The following is a 25,658-nucleotide window of genomic DNA, read 5'->3' as shown; positions in this document are numbered from 1 at the left end:
AGTCATTGTACTCAAGTCAGCGTTTGTAGCAAATATGAATAATTCACATAAGATGACGATGAAGATTGTCAGTCAGTTCACCACCCATTCAAGTGGCTACTTCAGTTCTAACTTACACCTGTTGAGTTTTGTTTTTATTTGGACATTGACATCGCAATTAGTGGTTCCCTAATGACCCATTAACAGCCAGAAACTCCAGGCTCTAAGCATGAATGGGTGTGAAACTATTTGGCGAGAGATTTTAAGGGGCTGACAAGTGACGTCTCAGGCCACTTCACCTGGTGAGCGAAGGTTAATGCGATAAGTTGCCTTTGTTTTAGGTAAATTCACTCAAGGTGCACAGTCGTTTCACAAGAAACAAACATATTACATTAAAGACATTTAAAATGTAACTGTTTTAAAAATCCAGTTGTGGTTTCAGCTATTCAGTAATTTGTCTGAACATTTGAACACACGTATTCAAATTATTCACAGGGCAAAAACAACTGGACATGTAGAGCTCACTGACTAGATGTCTGCTGCTCTTCTCTGGATGAAAACATTTTATGCACAGTCATGTCAAGAGTGCAACTGTCATGCCTGTTCACATTTGTTGCCATATTATTAGTGCTGTCTGGTGAAGTAAATGCATTTTGTGATTTAAAAACCCAGAAAACCTTTCACAGAACACCATAATAATAAATTACAAATGAATATTTATGTCCCGTTAAATGAGTTTATAATCTGCATATTTTGATTTTTCAGCACACAAATCTCCTTATAATTAGGCTAAAGGATGGCACTTCCATTAATCATAAGGAAAAGGTTGCGACTTTTGGTGTTAGTCTGTCTCGGTTCTGTTTTGTGCGTGAAACCTTTCCAGAAAAAAAAGTCAATAGAAAGGAGGACCTTTCTGGCCTTTAGAGCCTCCAGCAAAACGCTGACACTCACCAAACATGTTGCCAATATGCCCGTTTCTTGTCAAAGGCCGCAGCTCGTTCTTGCCCCAGGCATAGCGCTTGTAGTTGTCCCAGGCAAACTTCATCATCTGCAAAATAAACAGAGGGCAGACGTACCTGTTACTGGACTGATAGTGAGGCAACACACCCCCAAACCCAACTGTAATTAAATTGGTGTAGCCCGAGGCGAAGAGAATGACAGATATCGATCAGGACTGGATTAAGGACAAGCACGCAATTACAACACATAAAACCACACTGTTAAACAATGCGGCTGACATTTCCCTGCAGCTACACCTCCAAATGAAAGATTGACGCCCTGTCAATACATAATAGCAACTCTACAAGATGAAAACACACCTTTGAGGAGAATGTATTGTTGAAATCGACAGAAAGACGTTATCTGAGGGGGACTTTCACACAACAAAACATGCAAACAGAGGATGAAAAACAGCTGAAAAGAATCTTGGCCTTCAGTCTCAATGAAAGGCAAGGTGAGGTTTAATCAAACACATTCGAAGCTCAATTTCATTTTTTTTTTTTTTTGTTTGCTGTAATCATTGATCAACAGTTAATAGTGACCCAGCCTTCAAGAACCAACGTCAGAGCCAGTCAGCTAGGGAACACAGACTGTAGTGGATCAATAATCTCCTCTTCCCCACCTCACTTTATCGGTTCACACCGTGTATTGGGACACAGCCATCACAGCTCTACATGACACCCAAATAAACACGTGACAGCTCTACAGATTTGTCAGTGAGTGATGTGCAAGCTGGGCCTTCACACCGTTCCCTCTGGTTTGAAGTATAAACAGAAATAGAGTTTTTGGTTGAGAGGAACACATTTAACTGTCAAGTTAAAATTAAATTAAAAGAAATCAAACTTTGTGCTGATTGATTTTTCTTCTGAAACCTGTACTCATACTGGCTGATTAAACATCTGGCCAAGGGACAACGATTGAAATTAGCCAGTTGGCAAACACTGACACATTTACAATGAAGGTGACTAATGTGTACTCATCATTTTGGCTTAGCGCATAAGCACAGTTTATCTAATATTCAACTGTTAATAGGTCAACTAAATCACTGGAATTCATCCAGAGGGGAACATGAATATATGACTGACTAAAACCAAGAGATGACTGAGACTATATATCTCCCAGCATCTGACTGCAAATGAACAAGCATGAAGAATGAATGTACGTACGATGCACTTCTTGTTTTTGTCTCCATTTATGACAACACAGCAGGAGTTGTTTACACCTTTCTCTGATTCAGTGGGTTCAGTCCATAATTTTCCATTAAATTCATTATTTTCTTCATATCATCATCAAAGAGACGCCACAATGTGAGTGCCCCGTGCACAATGCAGAAATTCAAAATTGAAAACTAATTCTAGCTCAGAGTGTGCCTGACTCGAGTTCTTTCAACAAAGACGAGTTCATTAAATCCCACTGCTCAGAACAATGCAACAAACACGAAGAGAGAAAGTGAGCAGCCTCTGTACAGTCTGTCCTAAGATGGACAGATGGACACGGATTTGATTTGCCCCCCTCCTCCCATCTCTATTACCAATACAACGTGAGATTCCTTGCTCTCCAGAGGTGGGCTCTTATAAGCCTGTGGGAAATGAATCCGATTACGTCCGACAAGGCCTCCAGCTCAAAATCCTCTCACCCTAAAAAAGCTCATTATAGAGACCTCAAAGAAGAAAGAGCTCCAGCCTTCTCTCACACTACAAACACGTTCAAATAAATGTCTTTAATGTTAAAAAAAAACAGCCACTAAAGGTCAGGGGGCTAAGATTTGAGAACAGATTAATTATGAGCCCTTTAACTATCCGCTGGCAGTTTAATTTGTGATTTGGCATTTGGGCTGCACCACATGTTAAATCACTGTGGACTGAAACATTCACAGATCAGAAGAAGCAGCACAGCCTGCATAATTGTCCTCACAGTTTTTTTTCATCTGTTATTTTTCTTTATATATACTGGCGTAAAATCTGACAAAGTCATCACAGTACTTTTTCCATTTGCACAAATAAATACCTACAATGTGTGCAGCAGAAATCTCAGGGAAAATGCAAAACAATCATAGACCGTAATATGATTAAGAGAAATAGAAGTGATGAATTTTACGCAGCAAACGTGTTCACAAGTAATCACTTTCTTAGGAAAGTGTTGAAAGAACAAAAACAGCCAGAACCAGCCTCACTGTGTCCCGACAGAACGCTCTGCCTAGTAGAATGAAACCCTGCAAATGTCTCAACTTTTATTTGAAACTCGCTCCATCTTTTATAATGCCAGCTCGTCTCGCTCCTCCGGCGGCTTTAAAAGCTGAAGAACAAATGTAATAGGAAACAGTGTTTGCACAAATCGTGGGATTTGGTGAGCGTTAGAACGGCGTGTCCCTCTCCATTTCATTTGAAGGATGTTCTGTATGTGAGAGCGTCTTTGCAAAGGAAAACGTTTTAAATGAACCTGCAAGGGAAGCAGAAGTTTACAACAACCATCAAATAAATGTTGGGGAAAGTAGAAAACAGGCAGATGGTATACTCAAGCTGCATGACTGTAGGCACATAAGATGTGAAATTGCAGCATTAATCAGGGATGGCTTGACTCTAAAATAAAAGATTAAATGCTTGTCGTCCTGCAACTAATGTTGATTTTTATAAGCCTAGGAATGTCAAAAACATTTCTAGCTCTGCTATTTAAGGTCCAAAGTGGCATCTTCAAAAAGCTGAAAATTGGATTTCTAATTTCCCATTGCTGAACTATAAAGAACCATGAATTATAGCACAAACTAAAAAAAAATATCAATGAATTGATCATAACTAAAGTTTAATCTAATTTTGACAATTCATAATTGCTGGTCTTTGTCAAATGATTGCTGATTTCAGCACCTCAAATGAGACAACTGGCTGCTGTTTTATGTAATTATCCATTTTTAATCTAGTGGTTTTTTATGATGGTCAGACAAAGCAAGCCTTTAAAAAACATCACGTTGGTCTCTGAGAGACCGTCAAGGCCATTTCCCACCATTACTATGACAACCAAAACTAAAAAACCCAGCAGATTAACGGATGAAAGTAATCATTAGTTGCAGACGTGAACTGTTACAATACACTGTCGGCAGAGTGATTTCCACGGTCTTACTATGTATAAAAGCTTTGTTTTAATGTCAAAATATCACAAGCACAAAGAGTTTGGTTCAGCTTCCCGCTGCGACTCGCTGGAGCCGTTTCATTTCACTGGAGGCAAACAGATATTTTCCATCGTGCTTCACATCTCAGCTGTTGCGCACTGCAGAGGGTCAAAGTGTGGGAGGACTGAGGTCGCACAGCCGTAGGATTGTTGATGTAAGAACCCATCATCACAACACACACAGCTCTAATCAATAGCTGCAGCAAAGCATGCCACCCCCAAAGCCGCTTCTCCAAGAGCGCAAAAGGGTGAATAATTCGTTTTCCAGGGGCCCACAAAGCAGATACAGACATGATCTGACAGGACTCCGACTGTTCTTTGGTTGAACTAATTGGCCGGTTTTTGGGCAGAGGAGATCAATAACTGAACGCAGAGCCTGTGATTAAAATGAATCAGGGATACAGTGACCCAGTGCAGAGACCGTAGGGTCAGACGTCATGAGCTGCTGATCAAACACACGAGAATGGTCACACAACATCAACCAGATCATAAAAGATGTTACATAGGAGATTACAAACATATACTGTACTATGTTTTCCCTGAGGAAAGAGCGAAAAGGGTGCTATTATCTCAAGGATGTTTTTCTCAATGCGAGAATATGGACACCAACCTGGTCTGCAGGCATTTTATGATTCAGAGCAATAGTAAGGCTCTCTCTGATCTAGGATCAGCGGCAGAGAAGATCTTTACCATCTGCTGTATGGGGACTATAGGTTGAATCTTCAAGTTTATTTTTAAGGTCGCAGATTACAAAGCTGCAGAAATATTACATCCCCACGTGTGCTGAAAAATCTATCAGTAGCACAGTCTGTACTATCACTGCAGGGTTATGCATCAGCCTTGCATGGAAGATGAATGCTTGGTTATATAATCTGTATGAGTTTTAGAAATTGCGTAGATCTGCCTGTTGGACAAGGACAAAGGGTTTCAAAACTCCAGGCTATAATGTACCATCCTTTATGTTTCTGTTCTTGGATCCACATCAGCTACTAACATTAACACCAACTTACACAAACAGAAATCTTTTTTAAAATGGAAATAGTCACAGGTTGCCAATGACCGCAAGAGGGCAGATATGTAAATGCGTGAGTCATGTGTGAGAAGTAATGAAAGAACAAGTGGGAAAAAAATATATTGTTGTTTGCAAGCGGTCACTTTTTGATTGTTCAAACCGTTTTCTTAAATTTGGGCATCCAGATGTCGGCATCCACTCCAAAGGCTTTAAAAGCCAATTTTATCCTTCACTGCAAAAGTGAGACTCACCCAACAAGGGCCGTGTTTAACAGCTTCAAAAGATGATGCAGTAAAAGAACCATCTGGCACACAGTGGAGGCAATCTGAGCCGAGGTTCCTCCGAGGCAATGATGTAAAAAGAAAAAAAAAAAGAGATAACAAGCAACTTCTAAACCAAAAGCAATGTTACAGAGAGAGAGAGACGGTATAATGGGATGATGCCACAGGGGTATGTCTGAACCTGGAGTTTAGATGAAGTGATAAGTCCTCTGAATGACGGGGCAGAGCTAATACTTTAATATTGTATCCATTGAGGTTTCCTCTCATGACTCAGCATAATTTGGATTTTATAGCATCTGTCTGCCATTTCCATTTTCTCCTTACTTTCTGATCTGACAGAAACCATCCAACTCAAACACATCTCTTCTTCATTGGACACTCTGGGTTGAATTCCCAGAGTTATAATCATTGTTTTTTTGTTTTTTTTTGAAGTTGCACCAGCTGCTTTCCAAACAAAAAGAAATGATCTTTCACAGAAATAAAGTAGAAAATTATCATTAATTAACAGCGTGGGCAGCAGCAGGGCTTGGATTCAGTGGCACCCTGCGTGGCCCAGAACTGCGAGACGTACAAAGTTCACTGGTGGGCTGAACAGTTTGTAGCTTTTTCTGGACAGCTAATTAGAGCAGATTTTCTGCTTAAGGCACAGAAACACAGCTCATCCCCCTGATATCTCCCTGTTCTGTAGCTGTGTGGGTTTCTTCAAAGAACTCCGCCATAAAAGGACATTAGAAACGTGACAAAAAGATGCATATCAGTAAAACTGTGGGATATATTACATATTAGACATATCATGAAATAATAATAAAAAAAAAATATTCAAACATGTGAAGTGGAAGCTGACAAGAAACGATTTCTTTACCTCAGATGTGTATATTCTGTTTAACTTATTGCACGGTAGACCTCCGGTGGAACAGAATTTGCTGCACATATGTGAGAACTGACAATAAAACTGACTAAGACTATGAAAAAGAAGTCCAAATTGTTGGACCGTATGAGTGTGTGGACAGAAAATCATTAAGTTCACAAACTGTAAACGTTAAGAAACCCTACACATTTACTACCATCGCAGCAGATAACAAGAGTGATCTGCAATTTGCTAATTAGGCTGCAGTGCACTTATGCCGGAGCGTGTTTCTTAGGAAAAACTGCAGGAGACAACAGTAAGACGGGGGAACAAATCTCTAGCTAACAGCTTAAGCTTTGGTTTGTCTTACAGCAACAAACTAGATATTTTTTGAGAGAGAAAATATTGTGAAGTATTTACAAAAATAGAGAAGCCTTTGGGAAATGCTCCATAGTCAGTTTCTTGGGTTTTACAATCTTAAAATGGGCGCTCATTGCTCAGTGGCAACGCAGCGTGGCAAGATACTTCAAATGTGTGGTGCAGTCTGGCACCTTGAATGAAAGCACCCATCAAACAGAATGCAGTATGAGACCAAAAGTAACTTTTGTAACTTTATTTTTTATTAAGTTCATCTGGGAAAGAAATATGTGTGCATGTAAACATCATTAACTGAATATAAAGATGGATGAACCGTCCGTGAACGTCCCCCATAGGTTTACTGAAGAACTATTATGGCGCACAGTTTGTTGGCAGTGTCTGACTCAGTCTAACACCTGGTTAATCCAGAAGTAGAGGACTGACACTTTGGCGGAAAGCTAGCCACCCGTGATGGTGCCCGCCCATCTACAATACACACCTATCGTTGAGCATTGGCACAGTGTCACGCAAAGCAATTAGCTTCAATAAGGCTGAATTGAGAGGACACAAAGGAAGGAACAGCAGCAAAACATTCTGATGTTCACAGAGTGCTTATGCTGACTGTAAATGAGCCACAGCTTCAGCTAGTCAGTGAAAGAACAATTTGCTTTACTTTGTATATTTTTGCACAGTTTGTGGGGAATCCGAAAGTCACTCTAAATCTAAAAGAAGTATGTTCTTCAATGCACACTGTGCTGGCCACTTTATCTTTCTTAGATAAAACAGATTATTTCAGAGTACATAAACCGCAGTCTTATTTCATAAATATGCATCAAGGGTTTTGACACCTTTTCAACGTGGATGTTGTGTAATACTGGTTCCACATTCTTTTTATCTGAGCAGGCTTTTGGTGGTTCCTGGATAATAAATCACCCCAGCACCCCGGCATGTCAGCCCCAAGTCACTGCTGCGGTAACGAGGTGCTGTGTCATCACCTGAAACCAACAGGACCTTTGGCTGAGGAAATACAGAATCAGCTTTTCCCCATTGCTTCCTCTGAACTTCCCACCTTAACTTGTACATCTTCCACTCTCACGCTTCCTGCTGCTTCCAGTATTAGACCCGCACCGGAGCGCAGCTATTTCCTGCATATTAAAACCACATGCATGCTGAGGGATGACAGAGGCCTTTGGGTCTCTGAAGGCCAATGAGGCCATCCTGAGTCAGCGCAACACTTTGGTCAATTACAAGAAAGACCCAAAACAAGAGTTGGACAACCAGGCGGCACTAATCCGCGGATCAGTCATGCATGGAATTAATGAATATCTGGGATCAACATCAGCCAACTGTAAGCAGAGCAAAAAAGGGCCTGCAAACCCTTTGTTACTGTCTTGAAATGAAACCCTTATCGTTCCAAAAACTACAGTTAAGCTATTTGAAAAAATATTGACAGAGGCTCCAAAATATGGAAAGTAGCTACACCAAAATCATAACAGTTTTCTGATTGGAATATGTCCACGCAGTGTTTGTAATTAACAATAATTGAGTCAGCAAGCCTTGGTACACTCAAAAATGCTTATATCCAGCTGCCAGACACATAATTTAAGCAAATCGCTGGTAAAACTGATGAGGACACCTGGATCTGAGCTGCGAGCTTTAAAGCTGTTTTTGTGGATAATAACCTGAGATTTAGCTCCCATGGTGTTTCTTTGATGAGGAATTGTTGTAACTACGTAATATGATCAGTTTATCTATAAAATTCTTAGTCTAATTCACTTATTCACTTTATATCAAAATTCACTTTCTTGCTTGTCTAATATCTGCACATATGTATTTGTCTGTATCCCTTTTTTCTCTGGCAGGTGTCCTCACCACTCTATCCAAAACAGATCATTAGGAGAGATATGTGGCCTGTGCCAAGTCGTCTCCTGAGCGTCTCCCACTGGTGGGTTGAGAGTTTCAACGCGCCATGAAAAATTCATGCCAAAAAAGAGAAAATCGCCACAAGGAGCCTATTAGAACGTCTGGACTCAGGTCTTGAATTGTTGGGGAGGTAAACCTGGAGCATTAACGTGCATAAATGGCCCCAGTGGATCATACTGATGACGAGTAACGAGGCAAAGAGGAGGCATGACAAAAGAGTTAGACCCAGATATGCGTATAAAAACACATTCAATGCCATTTTAAAGATCGTATTAATGATTTCATCTTGCGTGGACTCTGAGTTGACCTTCAAGCCCTCTATGTCAACTTTAACAGTCTGCAAAGCCAACACGTGTTGAAAAGTATCCAAAGTCATCCGGGTGGCATAAAGGCAGTCTGGTTGGAAACAAGTATGTGGGTGGAATACCAACATCTAACAGAGAATCGAAAGGGGGGATTGTGCAGGGGGGTAATAATGGTGGGAGCACACATGCCGAAGGACAATCAACAGCACTCTTTGGAAATATTCGGCTCACAACTGAAACTTGAGGGAAAATGGTCAGTGGACATAGAGACAATCATGTTTCTGCACAACACAATGTAAAACTGAACAAATATGGATAAAGTGGTAAAGGAAGAAAGAGACAAACCCACCATTCCTTTCAACGAAGTAAACACTAAACACTTTAAACACCTATGGTCTAGAGAAAAACTGAGGGCTGTCTCGGGCATTGCAGAAGAGTTTAAAAAAAACAAAAAACGTTCCATGGCAGCATTTGAGGAAATACAGCTTAAGGTATCACCATACAAATCAATGCAATTCTAATTATTAATTTCTATGGAGCTCTATCATCTTTCAGCTCATTGTTACACTCACTGCTACAAGTGAACCATTTTTGGTCACTCTTACTTTCCGGATGCTGTTGGGTTCTGTTTCCAGCTTAATGGCTTACAAAAATCAACTATATTCCACCTGGCGAGCTCTCTGGTGGCAAGATACCGAATATAATAGAGCCTTTAGCAGGGTAAGACTGAAATATGCCCCCCAGTAGTTAGTGTAGAACAAAAGCAGAAGGAGAGTGAATACTTGATTTGCATTTGCTTCAGATGAATTCTAGTGTACTGTATGCTATTGCTTAAAAAACTATAACAGGGATAACATTATGACCACCTCTCTTGTGCCTCCAGAGAATGGACATGGGTCTTCTGAGGGTGTCCTGTGGTGTCTGGCAACAGAATGTTGTTAGTGGGGGCCTTTGGGTCCTATGGGTTGAGGGGAGAGGCCTCTGTGGATCATCCCACAGATACTTGATCAGTTTGGGATCTGGTGAATTTGGAGGCCAGGTCAACACCTTGTGCTGTTCTTCATGTTTTTTGAGTTGTTCCTAAACTGTTTGTGTGTGTGTGTGTGTGTGTGTGTGTGTCAGGCTGGATCCTGCTGGGGATGGCTGCTGCCATCAAGGAGTGTCATTGCTATGGGGTGGGGGTGTCTGGTCTGGTCTAGATGGGTGCTACATGTCTAAGTAACATCCACATGAATGCCAGGTCCAAAAGTTTCCCAGCAGAACAATGAATTGTCACAAGATGGTCAGTGTATTTACTTCTCCTGTCAGTGAGTTTATTAATGCTATGCCTGATCACTGTAGTACAGTATTTATGTTTTAACCACTAATGCAAATCTAACCATAGAGTAGTGGTGGTTTCAAAAAAGAAAAGGGTTGGTGTCAAAGAAAGTCCCATACGAAGTCTTTGGGAAAGTTAATGAAGGGGAGGAAATAATGCAAAAATCACAGAGGAATCAACTGTGCTCCCAAGACAGTCACGGTTTAGATTGGCTGAAACACTGGATTAACACTTGCTTTTGACCGAGCTGCTCTTTCTTCACATATGTACTGCTTAACTTTCCAATGCAGCGACTGTCTGCATAAGAGCTCTCAAGAGGTTCCAGTCAGACAGTTTCCCTTCCTTTTCCTTTTCCAGTTTCCACGGATCACCGAGCTGCGCCAATCAATAGACCTTGCCAGAAAAGTTGATGGAAACTGAAGGAGTGGAGGGCTGAGTGGTTTCGAAAGTTTGTTGAGTAACAGGAAGTTTTACAAGAAGTATCGCACGCCACAAAATTCTTCAGAATCCCCTAACTGACTGTCCTAAACTCTACTTTTCTTGCTGACAGCAGAAACAAGCAAGCACTGAAATTGCAGGGAAGGTGCAAAAAATGAAGGGTTTGTGAAAGCAAATCCATTACAGGGGTTTTACAGTATCATTATAAGGAGTAAGGTAGAAGATAGGGGAGAAAGGGATGGGGGAGAGTGAAGGAAGGACATACGGAGATGAGGGAAGTAATTTGTCTGCTTGACATTGCCTATTTGAGTGGACTGCCTGGGGATTCCTCTTAGGGAGTTACGCTGTGAGATCATGGCAGTGATCTTATCATGCTTATTAGAAATAAATTTACGATATCCCCCTGTAGAATCAGAAGCAACTACAGGAAGCGCTTTAGACAAAGTTATTTTGAGGGGAAGACACACAAGCAGATCAGCTCAAATGCAACAGGGAGATAAAAGGGGAGCAGTATTAATAGATCTATTAAGGTAACATGAGGAAAGATGGATTTTTGCAAAAGAAGTTAATCTCCAAAATGAAACAAAAGGCCTGTTTTTATATTGTGTCAAGTTTTTATATTGTGTCATTTTCAGTCTGTGTCCTGATAGGAGAACCCAACCAACCATCAGAGTCTGAAAATCACAACCTTTGTCATTTAACTCAACACAGCAGAGTTAGACTGAGGTAACATCAGACGAAAATCACACTTTCTGCTCAGAAATAACTGGAAACAGTGAAGCATGTCAGGCATCACTGAATGTTTCCCTGAGCCGAGTTGACCATCGTGATATTTGTCAGAATGTCCAACAACCTCCTCCTGGCAGCGGACTCTGGACTCCGCAGCTTTTGATACCATCTCCCGCATCCTTCTCCATAGACTGGCATCCATTGGATTATCTGGCCCACCTCTGGACTGGTTCAACGCATATCTCATTGGCCAAACTCAATTCATTCAATTAAGAACGTTTGCATCCCAGCCATCTCCCATGTCCTCTGGTGTACCACAAGGTTCTGTCCTCGGTCCAGTCCTCTTTATCATCTAAATCTTCCCCCTTGGTCACATATTCCATAAATACAATATTCACTTCCATTGCTATGCAGACAACACCCAGCTCTACCTTTCCTCCATCATCATAAATCAGCCTCACCATCCCTCATGCCCACATGACCACCATGTGGTCCAGAGCCTTCAGCCGTTCCACCTCTGGAATTCCCTTTCACCCAACATCTGTAACATAGACACAATGACTTATTTTTAAACCCTACCTCAAAATCCACCTGATCCTACAAGCCTACCCACCCTGTGACTGTCACTCTCTCCAGATTTTTTATCCTTTTTATCTTATATTTTCATCATCTTATACTTTTTTTAATGCTTTTGATGTCTGTTATGTATTTTAAACCCTATCTTACTTTGTACGGTGTCCTTGGGTGTTTTGAAAGGCGCCTATAAATAAAATGTATTATTATTATTATATTTTGCAGCACAGGCGCATGAAGCCAGAGAAGAATCTTCAAATGGAAGGGAAACACCCCCACAAAGTTGACTGTAAATGATTTAAATGTGACAAACAGAAATCAACCGAGCAGCACTGTCAGATTTTTTTTAGAAAGTAAGTCACACAGCTATAGCTATTTTTCTCTTGGAAAATAAAGGGATTTTTCTTTGGCAAGGGCTGCAATGATTAGCTACTGATATGGTAAATAGCCTTGTTTTTATATAGTGCTTTTCTACCTATTGGTACTCACAGACACATCTGCCCATTGGCTCACAGAAGCACACACACTTTTCTGGGTTTTGAACACGTGACAACCTACAGGGTTGATAAATGATGCCCTTGAACTGTTGGTCCTTGAATGGCACAAGTGAATGAATCCCCACAGACCGCCATTAAAATGCCCAATGTCACAGCAGAAATAAACATGTTCACATCCTGGTAAAAAGAAATGATTTGGTTTCTAGAGCTAATTTCTTCGTCCATGACAATTCACCCATTTAATTATAAGGTATAAAGCTATGAATAATTTAGGGTGTGGTTGCTTTGAGTGACAGCACGGTACCCTCACAGGTTGCTAGCTGTCTGCCTCTGTCACCCACCTCAGCTCCACTCAGGCTTCAAGAGGGAGTTAGGCGCATCCAACATGGTGTCAGCCAGAGCCACCACTTTTTTTCAGGCTTTTATTCATTCAAAATATAAGAAATGAAGTCAATTCAAACATATCATAAACTATTAATTGTCTGCACAGCCTTTTATTACCCTGCATTTGATCTTGTCGCTTATTACTTCCATCTACAGCCTTATCTTTTCAATAAATTTGTATTATTTTAAGAATTCCTCCTCAAAAGACTGGCTCTTAACTATAATGAACATTCAAATTACTTTTTTAAACAAAAAGCAACGTTTTCTTACTGAGGCCGTTTCAAAAAAATACTGAATCTTCTTACAGACTTTTGCAGCAAACTTGGAGCAGCATGCATTTTACTTTTAATTGCCACTGTTCGCACTCTCTGACAGGACTGGGACCAATTTACTAACCGTGTAAAGCAGTAATAATGTGTCAAAAGTGTGAAAATACTTGCTAACAAACTGAAAGAAATGTTCACAAACATATTCACTAATGGCTTTTCACATTGGCAGGGCCTCACACCAGGTTTTAAATCCTACCGATCTCTCACTGTATAGGCTGGCAGCTTTGAGACACCTTCCTTTCTCCGTATGTTTCTTCAAACACAGAGGCAAGCCTTTGAACTCAAAATGTCATGAGTATTATCAGCCTCGCCGCCGCTTTCATCTCACATTTGTGACTTCTCAGGAGTGAAAAAATAATTTGGATTCCAAATGTTGTCAGTGGCGAATTAGTCCTGCATGTTTTCCCCTGAAATTGGCATTTCCTCAGCGAGGCACAATGAAACCAATTCATTTATTACATTTCTGCTGATAAGACTAAATTTGCATATGTGTGCACATGTGTGCTGTTGCTTAATTTGATTAAGATGATGCTGCCTTATAAGATAAAATTAATGACAAATGAGACTGTTTATTGCACACTTTAGGTTTTCTAGACAGAAACAACCACAAATGCCTCACTGGCCTTACACAAATCATGAATCATGAATGAAGCACTTAATAAAATGGTGAAATTGCAGAGCTCTCCCTTCCATTAGCAGGACTGGAAACCAACAGACCTCCTAAATTCTAATTTAATAACTCAGCCTGCAGACGCCACATGTAGAGATAAGCAGAATAACCTCTTGGAGGAACCGTCCTTTAATTCATTATCACTTTCAGACACCAGCAATTTAAAATGCAAGAAGCATTTCTGCTATGAACGCAGGTTGAGGAAAGTTATATATTCTGTTTTTTTTTGCCTTTGAGGTAGCGGGGAGACATCAGTCACCTTGCCAGAACTGTTTGACAGCCGCATTCTCTCACTTTAATGAAATCCCAACCCAGAAAAGAGCCAATCTCAATACTCAGACAATAAACCCTCACTTCCTTATCCTCTGCCACATTCACACACAGCAGAGCATCTCGCTGCCTACACCCACATCCAGTAAATCCCCAAAATATCATCTTCAATTAAAAACAATGGGAGCCTAAGCTTTTGAGCGGATCATGACTGTATTAGCACATCAATGGTTTTCTTGGAATTTTGGAGCAGCACACTTCGGAGCAGTGACGTCTGGCCTTCTGACGTCCAACTACGGAAACAGATAATTACTCAGTGGACATGTTAGTAGTGGAGATTAAAGTCAGAAGGCTACAGATCTTTACTTGAGGCGGAATTTCACAATCATTTGGGAGCTTGACATGTTATAACACCCATGGGTGTGTTTTGCATTGCTAATGACATTAACCCTTTGAAATGAAATGATTCCATCCAAACTTTTCTCGCCTCCTTCCAGAGCTTTGAATCATTGGTTGGAGGCATTTTATCAAATCACACACCACCATCAAATTAAAATCCTTTGAAATTCTCTGTTGAATCTCATTAAGTTTAGCTTTCATCTTTTTAAGTAAAGTTATAAATAACTACAACTTAAACATCCAGATCCAGTTGGGCGATTATTGTAGTTTTTTGTGTTAGCCACTAAATGAATCAATATTGACGATAATTTGCTTAAGTAATAATCACAATCTGAAGATGTATTAACAGTCAGCTCATCATTTGCTTAGAGAAGAGTCACCTCACCTTGAACTTACAGACTGATGGACGTAGCCACCGGGTTAAAACACCACCAATGGTTGCTAGGTGTTAGCTCTAAAAAATCTCTAGCACCATTAGACTCCCATTCAATAATTGCCAACTTCTCTTAAGAAATACTGAGTCAACTAATTTTATTCATGAGTCATTATGACAATTAAGTTAAATTCAATTGGACCCATTTGCTCAAGACAACTCTCAAGCTTTGTAGGTGGGATTAAGATATCCCAAAATGTCCTAAAAATATACCAAGATATAGCTCTATTAAATACAGATAACATAAACAATCTTGTTTCAGAAAATCAAAAAAGACTAATCTATAGCTTCGCTTTTGTCTTTTTACATCCATGACAATCCTGTGTTTCTGACCCAAAGCAGCACACAGTGCCATGTTTGCAAATTGTATCGCTGGTCTGATGTTTAAGCCTTAAACCTCTGTAAAGCACATAGGGGATTACTGATCACTTACATTTGTCCTACATTTTTTTAAAACACAAGACTGGAGGGGGAAAACCATACATTATTGTATTGGAACAGTAATGTAATCTGTTGTATGAGGCCAAGAGGCATTTGAGGCCCTCTAAAGCTGCAAGCCAAAGGCAGTGCTATTGGTGTGACACAAAGACATGCGAGCTAAGCAATCGATCTGCTCCAAATGCATCAACAAAGCAGGCTTTTGCTATTCTTCAATGAAACATCATTTCCACAAGTATCGGGTGGAGGAAACTTGTAACCAGAGGCAAAAAGCAGGTCAGATGAAAAACAATCGTAAGTTTGAAACAACAACAGTGAACACAGCAGCTAAAGGTGACCCTGTAGTCCACAGCTTTGGAGGACGAGGATTAGTTGGTCTTCCTGAGAGTGAAACCTCAGAAGCACCAGTTGTATCACCTCCTTGCCCCTCAGATAATGGCTGTTACACAGTCGCAGAGGATTCTGGGATGGTACTGAGAGATAAAGTGACAAAGGTTGTGAGGAACAAGTTTCTTATGAGTGCTGGCTGATTCTTGAGTGCAGTGTTGTGCACTGGTCATCTCTCGATATAGCTGTGTTTGTACACGGGAGGAGAGTAAATAAGTGCAGTGGTTTCATTTCAGAGGCATGGGAGGCAAAGCTCACACCTCGACGCAGACACAGAGGAACAGAACAAAGTGGAGGCGGAAATAAAACCTCTGAAGGCCAGCCATGGCATGTGTGAACGATGTACTGGTGTTTTAAAAGGACACGCAGGCATAGAGGGAAGTTGAAGATGGAAACTAGAGAACATGGGTTTCTCTTTAGTCGCTCTTCTAGTGAAATGACTAATATTTTAGTAGAAGGTAGGTCTGCAGTGTCACAGTTCTTGGCACACATGAGCATGTAAGGCTGGATTCCCAAGCACAAATGGTTTAAACAGACTGTCTTTAAATGAGGTCATGCTAAACGAGACTCTAGAGAGCAAGGGGGTTCTTTTCTTTAACAGATACCATGACAGCATACATTTATCACAATACACTCCAAGATTACAAAGTAGAACACACTGGGAACATAACCAGTGTTAATGAAGATCAAATAACCATGTTGAAAAACTGTTACAACTACAGAGAAAGGGGAGCTTCTAAAGGCTTCAAACACTGGAGGAGAAAAGCTGACCCCCCCCCCCCCCCCCCAAATAAATGCAGTTTTTACATCATTACAACAGAACGAAGCAATTTTATTTTATTCCATTAGGACTTCTCCCGGCATAGTTGAATGTCTGTTGGTAACGTCTGTATATTGCAATCACATGCAACTCCTCTTTCTTCTCTTTCAGGTGTTTCAGCACATGACTGGAAAGGGGTGAAATCTTAAAGGTAATAGAAACACAAGGCTTATTTTACAGAATGTGGTCTAAAAATTGTCTCTTACAAATATATAGGTAGACTGAGCCTCTGCACAACATTAATGTGTGGAATATTCTGCCTTTACCTGTCAGATTTTAGACAGAATTATGATAAACCTGCATTCTTGATACACTACATTTAAATTCAGAGACCCACTTTCAGTTCTGATCCACCGCCAGCTTATGAAGCCATCAAAAATATGCTTACGGTAATAATAAGCCTGAAAGCATCTTGCTGTGTTACTTACACCTACATATTCCCTGAGGGGTTGCAGTCATGGTGTTGTCTCAACGTGAGACTACTGGTGTTTATACAGCTCTATGGCACAGAAACGAGAAGAAGCTCCAGTCCTGCTAAAGCAAAATAAAAAAATAAAAAATGTACGCAGCCCCGGCAGAGCGAGGACCTTGGATTAAAGCTTGTCGAACAAGGCAAATGTCCCTGCACAAAAATGGCTTTAGTACACTTAATGTGATTTAAACTATTACACACATTTAGAATCAACTAAAATCAGGATGGTACCTGCTTTAGTAAAGCTAGAGCAGAAAATGTTTCCTCCACATTTGGAAGTTCCCCTGAGTTCTTCAACCTCCGCAGACCAGGAACACGGTGTTAAAGCAGTTCTCTGTCTCAGAAAAGCTTTCTGTGCCCGAGTTTCAATCCACTTTACCCCTTAAAATGTGTCCTGGGAGCAGAAGAAAATAAGTTAAGAGTCCGTGCAACGCCTTTCTTTTCTGGGCACGGCCATTACAGAAGATCCGCGGAGGACTCGAAGTGAACAGAGCGGCCTGTCTTGGCTGCTTTGTGCGGGATTATTGTTTCACCTCTTGATCCTTTCTATTTTTATTGCTTTCACTTCTCTTTCCTCGCCTTGTCCACGCTTACCTTTGCTTTGTTGTCTAATTTTTTCTCGCATTATCGTTTTCTTTTCTCTTCAATTCCCTCTTCCATTTTCTGCCTTACCCCCTTATTCTCATCTTCACTGGGCTGCTTCTATTTTCGGTTTATTCGATTGGGATGTGGAGGCAAAATGGACAATAAATTTTCATTTTGGAAGGTAATATTTGTCTATATAAAGGTGCCGGCAGAGACCTGTAACTTCCCATCTGTCGTCTGCATGAACGACTTACCACAGATGGGCATCTATTCTGATTTTGGAAGCCTACCATGGTCCTATAACCACATATGGCCATCCACTGGTTAAAGCCTTGAGAGTAGCATACTTATAGACATACTTTTTAGCTACAACTACCTTCTTTAATTAATACATACTGTTGATTTAGACATGCCAAGCGTTGTGCGGGGATTCAAATGCTTCCTTACTCTGGAGGCTGTGTCTCTGCAAAATGCTGATAAGTCCCAGAAAAGCTCAAATTACACCCCTCTTTCTCTCTTCCCCTTTTGTGGTGCTACCCTGGGGCCTTTAGTTATTACTATAGTGAGAGTGTATGTTTGTGTTTGTCTGGGAGAAGGCCTGTGTGTGCGTGAGAAGAGCGGGAGACGCAGAGGAAACAAAGGTAGGGGAAGAAAGTACAATTCTGATTGGAAATGTGAGAAAAAGCACCAAAGCAAACGGAAGAGAGGAAAGAGGGAGCGTTTGTTATTAATCTGCTCAGCAGCGGTTCGAGGCAGGTGTCTGCGTCTCCTCTCGCATTATTTACTCAGCAGGCTGGGAGAGGCGGTGGAACCTGCAGGTAGCTGACTCTAAAGAAACACAGTTTATCAGAGATTGTAAATAACAGTCTGGTAAATATGTACTCTGTCATGTCCCTTGTCTCATGCCGGCAACGTATGTGACAGAAATGATGAACTGTGATCTGCATTAGCTGCTGACTATTAGAAAAATGGGGGAGATATGAACAATAATAAATGTCTGAAAGTCAGTTCAAAGTGATGATACTAAAGTGGGATGTTGCAAGCAAAGACAGAAACATACAAGCACACACACGCACACACACATTCAATTTCATTCCTCGGATGAATTCACAGATATTCCTCCCTTGGGTTTTTAATTTCTGCCACAGTAATGTCCTGTCCTGATCAATGGGCGTGTCCAAACCCACCACACACACGCTGTTCCAAACTGATGGTTTTCACTGACCAGCTATTGATCAGAGATGAAAATCCAGGCCTGATCCAGACCCGGTCAATATGTGGTTTTAGCCTGAAGGCCACAATAGCACAAGCTCTTCCCAATACAGCCGAAAACATTTGAACTTCTGTCACCTCTTCTGCTGCTACACAGAGAAATTTCCCCTCTGCCCTGAACCTCTTGAATGAAATGTATCATAGAAAATGCTTCTTTGACGTAGGAAATGTTGTTAATACTGTGATTGATGCCATTCTCAGCTCTGTGTGCTGGTGATAATAGCAGCTGATGAGCCCAGAGTACCAACACCTCTAAAGTGATGTTGTGTACTATTGTTTCATCAAGTCAGAATGGGAAAAAGGTGTCACTTATTACTTAAACACATGAAATGAGCTCATCAATTCCTGATTCTAGGTTCATATTTATAGCACAAACACAAGAGTGTATCAACCTTCTCAAATAAAGGAATATATTTCACTGTCAAACTCCTAACTCTAATCACCCGTATTACCAAATTATTTCCCACATATCAGTTTACTGAACTAACTAACTGAAACATGATAACACTGGCTCCTTCAGAGGTCTAGAGCCTTAGAGCAGTTGCCATCTTTGGTAATGCAGCATTGTTTGTTGATACATAGCAGTAGTCTTTAGTCTTTAGCTGGCTGCAATATCTCACTCCAGAGTACCCTGGTCGCAGCCGTTGAAAGGGTTGAGCTGTGGCACCACTTTTTTCCTACCAAGATTTTTTCCAGCCAGTAAAAGGATCCATAACATCTGAAGCCCATTTTAACCTCTGGCTGCAGCTGCTCCCTCTCTCCTCCCCTCCCCGCTCAGAAGAGAGGGGAGCATCGAGATTCCCATCAGGCCCTCTTTGGCAGGGAGGCCAGATGAAGTTAGCATTGATCTCACCCTGTGAAAACATACTGACAAAAGGCCTGAGACAAGACCATCCAGGTTTCCTTGTCCGGGTACAAAGTTATCGCCCATTTTTCTTAAAGTGTCCAAGAGAGCCTGAGAGGGGGGAGGAAAAGTGAGCAGCAATTATTCATGTTCCTGACTGATTTTATATCTTAAATAAAGGGATTGCCTCCACTCAAAACAAAGGATGGGGAGACACAGAAGAAAGAGAGAGATAAGAGATGTATATCAAAGGAAACTAGAGGAGAGTGGAGAGTAATAGAAAGAGGACAAAAGAGGAAATAAGAGAAGTAGAGGAGAGTGGGAGAGAGAGTCTGAAAACCCCTCGGGTCCTAGATGCTTTGAATGCGAATGCCTCATGAATGCAAACTTACACAGAGAGGAGTGTTTATCACTGTTAGCTTCTGGCATAAAGACTTACAGTAAAAAGCGCTACCAGGGGAGTTAGGTTCGGAGCTTCTCTGCTTTTTACGAGCCTAAACTTTTATTTGTCTACACCGCTTGTCCTTTGGAGAGACATTAGAGAGAGAGGACTACAAAAAGCAACGCGGTTAAAGTCGAGAAAGTCTCACAAACGCTGCCTAAAAATCACCACAGTGCAAGGAACAGCTTTGAAGTTGGCTTTCCCTGTTTTATTTCCTTACAGGAGAAAACTGTGCTCAAGAACGGGCATCAGGAAAGTCCTTTTAGGGTGAATAAAAACAGAAAGATACTGGAATTGCTGGTGGTTTGAAGGGAAACACAGATGATAGAAAAGTGGCATGACTGTGTAAAGCAGAGTAGCACTTAATACAGTCTCTGGAAGCAAGCACCAACAACAGAACTACAAACAGCTGAGTATTAAGGAAAAAGTGATAGAAGGTTCACAGGAAAATGTGGAAAAAGCGTGAGGTTACAGCTAATACGGAGATATGAGATGGGAGAAAGAAAGTGTGCTGAGAAAACAGAACTGCCTTCAAAATGAATCACTTTGGCTCAATTATGGCTCAGTTATAGAACAGTTCACACGGAAGTATACGGTATCTACACACACACACACAAACGCATCTCAGATGAAACTGTCACACGAGTGCGCAATTCCATTTTATGACTGCCATGCTAATTTTCCTAATGCATGTGCAGGCGCTTGAGCTGCCAGGAAACAAGTCCAATCAAATTATCTACACCTGTACGGAGAGAAAGTTGAAAATGTTTTCTTCTAAGCTGCCCTGTAAGCAGAGCCAGGTGCAAAATCAATTCAATAACCCGCGTATTAAGATGAGCAGTTGGATAAAGAACCGATAGATAAAGCCAGTGGAAAATAAAAAAGAGAGGCCCTCCAAGATGACAGAGTTTGATTTAGCAGCGGTTTAATGGGACAACGATTAAGAAGTCGGAAAGAGTTATACGGGCAAACAGTATATAGGGCGGCGCATTGCACCAGCATGGAGCATGTCACACCTGTCTGCTTCCTAGACACTCTGGGTAATTTAGAGAAGGGAGGAGCAAAATTGTGGGGGAGGCAAAATTAAACTGTGCCTCAGGGATCTAGGTCTATTAAAGAGAAGAAGAAGTCAGAGAAAGGCATATTTAATGGACTACGGATAGATTTAATAGGCTGCAGTGTGCAGACACCGAACCGGTACTGGAAGAGAAAAATACTATGGAAGCAACAGAACTGGACTTTCTGAATTATTTTTGTATTATACAAATTATACTAGAAATGTGGCATCATAAAAATAATATGTTCCTGCCTGCCAGAGAAAGAATAATAAAATTCAGTATATGTAAGTAATAAATTATGCAGTATAAGGAGCATTATTTACAGACAACTGCCCAATGAGACAGCTAAACAGAAGCTATTTGCTGCAGGACTGTTGAGGGGTAAGTGCAATGGCATGGCGTGACCCATAAATACTCACACACACCTCCACTTTCACCCTGAGGCTGATTAGCAAACACCCCAGGCAGAGAGCAGCAGTCTCCTTGGCCTCGTAAAAACCGCAAAATAAATACCTGCATCTGCAACACAATTCATCTTTACTGCTTAAGACGGTCACAGCGCTGCCCTCTCGCACACCTCCGCCTAATCACGGCCTCTTTGCCATGACTTACAGCCCAGTGAGTGAGGGGGAGTGTGTATGTGCAAGCATGTGTGCTCTTTAAGGCTGGTAAGGGACTACAGGCAAAGGGTTTCTGAAGGTATAAAGGGACCCCTAACACACTGGGGTCACCTAAGCCACTTTACATGGCCCGGAGAGGGAACTTAAACTGACAAGCAGTGAAAAGGCCTGAGTGGCTTTACTGGCTGTTAAAGGGAGGAAAAAACATTCCTCCATGAAGGGCAAAAGCTAAAGTGAGAAGTGCCACCACAAACATTGTATGTTTAAATTGGTGTTTGCCTGCAAAAGCTGTAACCCAAAAAAACAATACAAGTTTATACAACATTTGTTCCTGTATGCTTTAGTGAGTCGGTCAGCTTAATAGTCTAATGAAAGAAGAAGCACTGATAGGAAATTATATATATATATATATATATATATATATATATATATATAAGTGCATATATATATATATATATATATAAGTGCATATATATATATACATATATATATATATATATATAAAATCATAATAGGGTCGTGACACACCGAGCCAATGGTAGGCCATTTGTAGAGGTTTGACGCCTTTGGGGAGCCTCTGCAGACCTAGTTTTTCCAGTGTGTCCTGGAACATTGACGCTAGTCAGATGCTTGTCGGCAGCTTTTCAGACAATTCAGCATGTTATTCTGGTGGCTGAACAAGTCGGTCAGAGAGATCAAAATGACTGGCTGATCTGCTTAGCAACCAGTGCACGCGAAATCAAACAGATGTGACGAAAGTTAAGGGCACTTGATTCAGGAGACCTCACCTCTGCAGAACGTTTTGGAGCTGCTTGCTCTTCTCAAGTGCTTGCTCTTCATTTTTTTTTTTTTTTTTGACTGACAACTACAGACTACTACCACATGCTGGAAGAAGAAGAAGAGTGCAGAATGTACAGTATATGGCAGCTGGTTGTTAGATGTAGTCATTGTAGCGTTGTTGGTTGCCGGTAGTTCTTGGACAATGGTTTGGTGTCTCCATACCTTCCTAACAGAAAACTCTGACAGTGTAAGTCCTTTCTGATGTTTCTTAACTTGCTCTTTTTTGTCTGCATGCCCCCATTCCAACTACACATTCAGACAACTGTGAAATTACAAAGAACAATACAATACATTGGTGTTGCTGCACTGTAAACAAAGATGATGGTTATCATTTTAACTTATTTGATGCTCAAAGGACATGAAAAGACAAATAAGAATGCAGAATGCACAATTTTGTGACTACACAATATACCCAATTAGTATCATCCCACCAGTGTAACTCCTCTTGGGTTTTAGTCCCTGGTGTCTCATTTCGTTCCTATGTATTCTATACAAGTTGTGCTTTTCCCCACTCCCCGGAGACACGCCCAGCGTCCCTTCAGGCCCAGTCCACATCAGCCTCAGATGACCCAGAGAATTGACATGGGAGAACATCAGAGAACATCACGCCTGTCTGAGCAATAAACCCACACATGCCTGCTGCTGCCCTTTACTCATCTAGCCCGACACGGAGGCTCTGACCAACAGGGATCACACTTGTCAGATATGCAATAACTATGATCAGTCATGTAATTCGCGCTCAGTGTCTGTCAGTATGCGAGCATATCTGTCAAGTTTTCAATAAGATTCTATAAGAAAATGATTATTCTTTTCCTGCACTCAGTCTCTTCTTGATAACACTGCAGGACTTTGCATCCAGCTACTTTCTTTGCACCAAGCGAAAAGGACGGAGATCCTATTGATTCCGCGTCTCCGTCCATCTCTCAGTAAAATGCATTAGCTTCATCTGTCATTCCACTCAGGCCCCACTGTGACAGTGCGCTATGAATAAATATGCAGTAATGTAATGTAAATGTAAATGTGATGGCTGTAGGTTTAGTATCAGCTCGGCAACAGAATCAGATCGTCCTCTGATTATCAGAGTGACTCCAACTTAATTCAAAGTCAAGAGGAACAAGAGGGCTTTACTCTCCAGACAAGGACCGGCCATCTTTAAAGAAGCCGCCTGAGGAAATGAGGGGACTCGTCGTCAAGAGAGGACGTGGCGAAAGGTTAAACCGTGTCACTTACGCTAATGTAGAACAAGAAGGATTTTTCTTTTAAGAATGATATACAAGAGTGAACATGAATGTGGACAAAAAAGTCTCTACTAGTATACACCGATCAGGCATAACATTATGACCACCTTCCTAATATTGTGTAGGTCTCCTTGTGCCTCCAACTCATCAGAGAATGGACATGGGCCTTCTGTGGGTGTCCTGTGCTGTCAGTGGTTTTAATGCTGTGGCGTATGTCTACACGTGTTTATGTAACAGATTTTAATTCATTCATTATTTGGTCTTTTTTTGCTGCTGCTTTTTGTCTTGAGTGATTTTCTTGTTGTGTCCATGTTTTTTGTAGAGTTTCTCCATCTTGCTTGCAGCCCTATTGAAGGTCAAAACTTAATAGCAAGGAGACGCTTCTTTTTTTGTGACAATGGAGCACTCTGAAATGGTTGAAATTTCAAAAGTGGCGTACAAACATTATTCTTGAATAACAGCAACCAAGGACATCCGGAGAAGGGATTTTTACTCGAATGTTAAAAAAAGGACATAAACAGACCAAACGCTCGCCTACCATTGAGGAAATAAAGACATTTTTTTTTACTGCATACGATGAAAATAGTTGGTGAAGCTCCTCAAATATCAAAATAGAACAAAAACAGCTGTAAGTGTACAGCTGGCAATGGCCGCAGACGCAAGATTTGACCGTGAGGATTCACCGTTAAAGGCCAGATGAAGTTATTAAGGTCAAACAAGAAGACGAATCCATATTCACAAATAAAATATGTCAACAAAAATTCTAAACTTTTGCATCGTGGATAAACACAGACTCTGTGATACCAAGGCAGACAGAACTGACCGAATCATTTTCAGTTTTGAAATTGCTGCCTACTTCACATTGTTTTGGCGGCGCCTGTATTTACTGGTGGCAACAGTGAATGCAGTTTTAAACTACAGGTCACTGAATTCTGGGGACATCAAAACAAACTCTTATTGTTTCACTGAAGCATAATTGGCCTTTTTCTATCGTGCTGTGAGTAACCCTGATCTGGGGCTGCAACTATTTTGATAGTCGACAAGTCATCGACTACTGCAACTATTTGACCGGTCAGATAATGAATTGCACAAAAAAATCAAAAGGCACTTATTTATTATATTTATTTAAGTGGCAGCTGCAATAAAATAAACTTTCTTTCTTTTAACAAAAGGAATTGTCAGACAAAATGACAGCATTACTCTTTAAACTGTCATGACCCTTATAGTATAGATGATTGTGGATTTGGCTTAATGACAAGACAACTCCATCTGCTCATACAGTAATAGGCTAGCAACTGGCATGGGAGCTAATTATTTTACCAAGGTGCATCTGAATCTTCCAAAATGTGTTTCCTCGTCAAATGTTCATGCATAGCTGAGGTGGGCCCATGCTGCGCGAGGCTCAGCTTACAAATCTTGCATGTGACGGCTGTTTCTAGTATGAAACGTTCCCAGATTTTTTTTTCCTTTGCGTTAGTATCGCTTCAGCCGCTTCCATGTTGCTGCTTCCCCTTCTGTTCCCGATCACCAGTGCACATGCGCTGTCAGTGCAACAACGAGTTGAGATTAGTCACTGACTAATTTAGTAGTCGAGTATTTGCTGCACACAGCTTAATCATAATCGCCAACAGATAATGACTTAAATTCAAATAATTAAACTTGCCACTCTGGCAGAGGAATCACTGCAAAAGGAGGTGGAAGGATGAAGAACAGAACGGGTGTTGCACACCTATACAT

General features: G+C 41.0%; 1 protein-coding gene across 1 annotated transcript in view; it reads right to left on the bottom strand.

Annotated features, from left to right (window-relative positions):
• Nucleotides 1–25,658, bottom strand: part of LOC311497240 (mannosyl-oligosaccharide 1,2-alpha-mannosidase IA) — a 184,369-nt gene that overhangs the window by 105,375 nt on the left and 53,336 nt on the right. Inside the window, exon 2 of the mRNA XM_084557456.1 lies at nucleotides 931–1,027. Coding sequence (XP_084413582.1) covers nucleotides 931–1,027 — 97 coding nt within the window. The remainder of the gene's footprint in view (nucleotides 1–930; nucleotides 1,028–25,658) is intronic.

This window comes from Chelon labrosus (genome assembly GCF_963514085.1).
Source record: "Chelon labrosus genome assembly, chromosome: 12".
Taxonomy (NCBI): domain Eukaryota; kingdom Metazoa; phylum Chordata; class Actinopteri; order Mugiliformes; family Mugilidae; genus Chelon; species Chelon labrosus.
The sequence above is the reverse complement of the archived record's forward strand: the minus strand, read 5'-3'. Positions and strand labels throughout refer to the sequence as shown.